Below are 5000 nucleotides of genomic sequence, written 5' to 3'. Positions count from 1 at the left end.
CCTCCTCCTCCTTCTCTTTCTCCTTTTTTCTTCGTCTTCTTCTTTTCTTTTTCTTCTTTTTTGTCTTTCTGTATTTCGTTGCAGATCTTGTTGTCTTTGGGGCAAGCGTTTTGTGGTTTTCTGTGTTATTTTCGGGTGTACATACGGTGTAAAAAAGTAGTTTGTAGCAACTAACCACTTCAGTAATGTTGTGTATGTGTAAGGGCCAACAACAACAACATCAGCTGTATGCGTAGATGTAGCGTATGGGTGTCCAGACTTTGTAGTGCTAACGTGTATATTTTTTTCTTCCCCCCTTTTAATTCACCTGCCGCCCGTGCGTCCGGCCGCCCCTTCGCCCGCCCGCCCGCCCGTGCGCTTTTCCCGCCCACGGTTGCATCGCCGCCTCCGCCCCTCCTTCCTCCACGACGCCCGCCCTCCCCCTCCTCGGCGCCGCCCGCCCGCGCAGCCTCGTACGGGGACAACGAGGATCCTTACCCGAGCCTCAGCGACTACCACGACTACGAGCCCAACCTGGAGTTCGACGACACGGAGCTGCAGAGCGCCTCCTCCGTCACCGGTAAGATGACGGCGACGGCGGCGGCGGCCACGGCCTCCGGGAGCGCCTCCTCTCGCCTCCGCCAGGCTGCTGGCCGCGACGACGTCCAAGCCACCCCTACGTCATGCACTGCCTGCCCGCCTGCTTGCCCGGATGGCTCCTGCTGCCTCCTCCTGCCCGCGGCTCTCGCTGCATGACTCGCTTGCATCCGCCGCGGTCTGCTTGGTGGCTGGTGGTCTGCATGGCTGACTTCACTCACGCATTAACGACGGCGACATGCACGCACGCATCCGTCAGGCACAAGCTTCTGCATGCATGGCTTGGCGCCCCGCACCGCCCGCTTCCTAGCTGGCACTTGTTTGTTCACTCACTTTAACTAACACAGGTTTCCTCGGAGGCTTAGATCTCCCCGCCCAGCTGCTTGCACCGCCGACACGACCTCTCTGCATGATACGGGAGTGATTGCATGTTGCATTATTTCCCCGCTCTCCTGCCCGAGGGCGATGGCACTGTCACGTGTGTGTGAGTAAGCCCCAACAAAGACGTTCTCGTGAGCCCCCCCCCCCCCTTTCCCCTCTGGCGCTTGACATTTCCTTTCTTCGTTCTCTGTTCCATTATTCGTTGCCTTTCCCATTGCCTTGCGCTCTCTCACTCACTCACTCACTCACTCACTCACTCACTCACTCACTCACTCACTCACTCACTCACTCACTCACTCACACTCACTCACACTCACTCACTCACTCACTCACTCACTCACTCTCTCTCTCTCTCTCTCTCTCTCTCTCTCTCTCTCTCTCTCTCTCTCTCTCTCTCTCTCTCTCTCTCTCTCTCTCTCTCTCTCTCTCTCTCTCCCTCCCTCCCTCCCTCCCTCCCTCCCTCCCACCTCGGTTATCACCCTTGGTCCGCACTCCAGGCCGCGAGATTGCATCTGTCAATTCCAATGCGACCTCGGCAGTCGGGAGGCGTGGAGAGGGGGGTGGGGGGTAAGGGGGAGTGGGGTGAGGGAGATATCGCAAAATCCTTCTCCTTCCTTTCGCTTCCTCTCCCTTCTTCGCTCGTCTTCTTCCTTTTCGCTTCTCGTTTCGTTGTGCTTTTGGTTGTTTTTCCTCCCCCTTCATTCCCTAATGAGAGCCACCTTGCTTATCTGCATGAATTGCGTCGGCTTGATTTACGTGGTCCCAGTCCTAGTCACTGCGTTTGATTGAAGCGACGAGATTAAAGAGTGAGGGTAAGAGAGAGTTAATGAGAGAGTGAGCGTGAGAGTGAGCGTGAGAGAGAGTGTGAGAGTGAGAGTGAGAGTGAGAGTGAGAGTGAGAGTGAGAGTGAGAGTGAGAGAGAGAGAGAGAGAGAGAGAGAGAGAGAGAGAGAGAGAGAGAGAGAGAGAGAGAGAGAGAGAGAGAGAGTGGGTGGGTGAGTGAGTGGGTGAGTGTGAGTGGGTGAGTGTGAGTGGGTGAGTGTGAGTGGGTGAGTGTGAGTGGGTGAGTGTGAGTGGGTGAGTGTGAGTGGGTGAGTGTGAGTGGGTGAGTGGGTGAGTGGGTGAGTGGGTGAGTGGGTGAGTGCGAGTGCGAGTGCGAGTGCGAGTGCGAGTGCGAGTGCGAGTGCGAGTGCGAGTGCGAGTGCGAGTGCGAGTGCGAGTGCGAGTGCGAGTGCGAGTGCGAGTGCGAGTGCGAGTGCGAGTGTGAGTGTGAGAGTGAGTGAGTGAGTGAGGGTTGAGAGTAAGAGTGAGACAGACAGACAGACAGACAGACAGACAGACAGACAGACAGACAGACAGACAGACAGACAGACAGACAGACAGACAGACAGAGAAGGAATGAGTGGATGAAAGAGAGAGAGAGAGAGAGAGAAAGGGAGAAAGGAAAATTATACATGTCTCAAATCCGACCGCAATTTCCATCTGTTCCGTTCCTCCTATCCTCTTTCCTGCTCATTCTCGCAATCTTCACTGCCTGTTTTTTTTTGTTTTTTTTCCTCTGAAAGTCAATTGCTTGTTGCTTTGAGATCTGGAGATAAATGGCCCTTGAGTCACGTTTTTTTTTGTTCAAGTGCTTGTCTTTTATTACGTGTCGTGAAACATTGCGCTTTCCGTTGCTGTCTTGTTTGTTTGTTAATATGAGTTCTCTTGTTTTTGTTGCATTTTGGTGTGTTTGTTCTAATACGACTAATGTTTGTTATATAATATTTTAAGAGAGTAAGTCTGTTTTTTTATGACTAAGTCTGTTTTTTTTATTTTATTGCAAAATTGTTTTAGCGCATATGGTTAAGATTTAAAGCGTAAGTATATATTTGGTCATTTTTTAAATCAATTTATTTTATCGTATTGCTAACCTCCCCCCCTCCCCCCGCACCCTCCCCCCTCTTTCCCCTAGCGTCTCCCTGTCATCATCTTTCTTTAGGTTTCACTTTTGTTTTTTTGTTTTTTGTTGAGACCTAGAGCTTCCTCCTTCGTGATGTGAAATGAAAGGAAAAAAAGAAGCAGCCGGTGGTATCATTATCTAAAGACTTTAGTGATTTTTTTCTTTGTTATATAATGTGATTCGTCTTTAATTACGTCCGAGGGTCAAGGGTGAAGGTCATTTCATATATGTGTATGTGTATGTGTATGTATGTATATTTGTGTGTATATATATATATATATATATATATATATGTATATATGTATATATATGCACACACACACACACACACACACACACACACACACACACACACACACACACACACACACACACACACACACACACACACACACACACACACACATTGTTTTGTCTGCCTCCTTTTCAGAATTCCTTTGCGTGAGACAACTGTGTCTCATAAGTGTGCATGATTTTGTAGTGTCTTGCGCGTGGTGAATATGGATGAAATATATCCAGGCGGTTATAGATAATGAATTTACGGGAATCACAATGCGGAGATATTGATAGAGATAGAGATATCAGAGAGACTAACACGTGAGGATTATCGATGGGAATTCATTCGTAGAAATCCGAGGCACGCTTGTGAACCTGGAGTGCCAAGTCTGGAGTGGGAAGGGGTGGGGGGTATAGCGGGTTGGAGGTGGGATGGGAGGGGTGAGGAGGGTTAGGGGGAAGGGGGTTGGGGTAGGAGAGCGTAGGGGCGGGGGGAGAGGGGGAAGTGTTGGGGTTGGGGGGAGAGTAAGGAAAGAGAGGGAGGGGGAGAGTAAGCGAGAAGAGGAGGGGTAGGGAGTTGGGGTTAAGATGAGGGGGGGGGTGAGGAGGGAGGGTGAGAGGGGCGTAAGTGAAGGTGACGTCAGAGAGTGAGGGAGGGTCGGGGAGAGTTGGGAGAGTGAAGAGGGAGGGCGGGGGAGAGGGGGAAGAGAAGGGGGCGTGGGGGGAGAGGTGAGAGGGCGGTAGCGTCGCCCCAGAGTCACCTTTAATCCCGAGATCACGGGGGACTTGAAGAGAGTCTCGAGTGTTTAATGGCGTCTTGGGCAAACAAGGTGAGACAGACGACCTGGCCTTAATTACCGCTTCGATACCGCTGTGTCTCGAGGAGGGGAAGGGGTGGGGGAGAGGGGTGGGTGGGGGAGAGGGCCGAGAGAGGGATGGGTGGGGGAGAGGGACGAGAGAGGGATGGGTGGGGGAGAGGGCCGAGAGAGGGATGGGTGGGGGAGAGGGACGAGAGAGGGATGGGTGGGGGAGAGGGCCGAGAGAGGGATGGGTGGGGGAGAGGGACAAGAGAGGGGTGGGTGGGGGAGAGGGCCGAGAGAGGGATGGGTGGGGGAGAGGGACGAGAGAGGGATGGGTGGGGGAGAGGGACGAGAGAGGGATTGGTGGGGGAGAGGTACGAGAGAGGGATGTGTGGGGGAGAGGGACGAGAGGAGGATGGGTGGGGAAGAGGGACGAGAGGAGGATGGGTGGAGGAGAGGGACGAGAGAGGGATGGGTGGGGGAGAGGGACGAGAGAGGGATGGGTGGGGGAGAGGGACGAGAGAGTGATGGGTGGGGAGAGGGGCGGAAAGGGGGAATATTTTAATGCGCGGTCTGTACGGATCTACGAAATGCAAAGTTTGAATTCCCAGGAAAGACTTCCATGGATGGGGGAGTATAGGGGAAAGAGTATAGGGGAAAGGAAGAGGAGAGGGGAGAAATATAGGGGGAAAGGGAGAGGAGAGGGGGGGGAGAATATTTAGGGAAAGGGAGAGGAGAGGGGGGAGGGGAGAATATAAGGGGAAAGGGAGAGGAGAGAAGGGGGGAGAGCACGGGATTGAATGCACGGGATTATGTGCTGCAGGTCGTGTCATAGGGGGAAGGGCGGAGTCGTCGCAACCGGTTGTGGTGTATCCAGTGCTCAACCGCAGCGTGACGTCACCGCCCGCTGTACTCGCGCCTGGGACGGTGTGGGTGGGGGAAGCCGGGAGGAGGGGGATGGGAGTTGGGGATTTCGGTGATTTGCGTAGGTAAAGCCGTCTCCCTTTCTCGGTTTTCGTCTTCTCT

General features: G+C 53.4%; 1 protein-coding gene across 2 annotated transcripts in view; it reads left to right on the top strand.

Moving 5' to 3' along the window:
* LOC125036344 (rho GTPase-activating protein 8-like) overlaps positions 1-5000 on the top strand; it is a 96696-nt gene that overhangs the window by 38175 nt on the left and 53521 nt on the right. The window contains exon 2 of one of the 2 annotated variants that reach the window (XM_047628901.1): positions 449-559. The exons of the other annotated variant lie outside the window; for it this stretch is intronic. Coding sequence (XP_047484857.1) covers positions 449-559 — 111 coding nt within the window. The remainder of the gene's footprint in view (positions 1-448; positions 560-5000) is intronic. 2 annotated transcript variants of the gene reach the window in all.

The sequence above is a fragment of the Penaeus chinensis genome, chromosome 21 (genome assembly GCF_019202785.1).
Source record: "Penaeus chinensis breed Huanghai No. 1 chromosome 21, ASM1920278v2, whole genome shotgun sequence".
Classification (NCBI taxonomy): Eukaryota; Metazoa; Arthropoda; class Malacostraca; order Decapoda; family Penaeidae; genus Penaeus; species Penaeus chinensis.
This window is presented reverse-complemented; position numbering and strand designations above follow the sequence as displayed.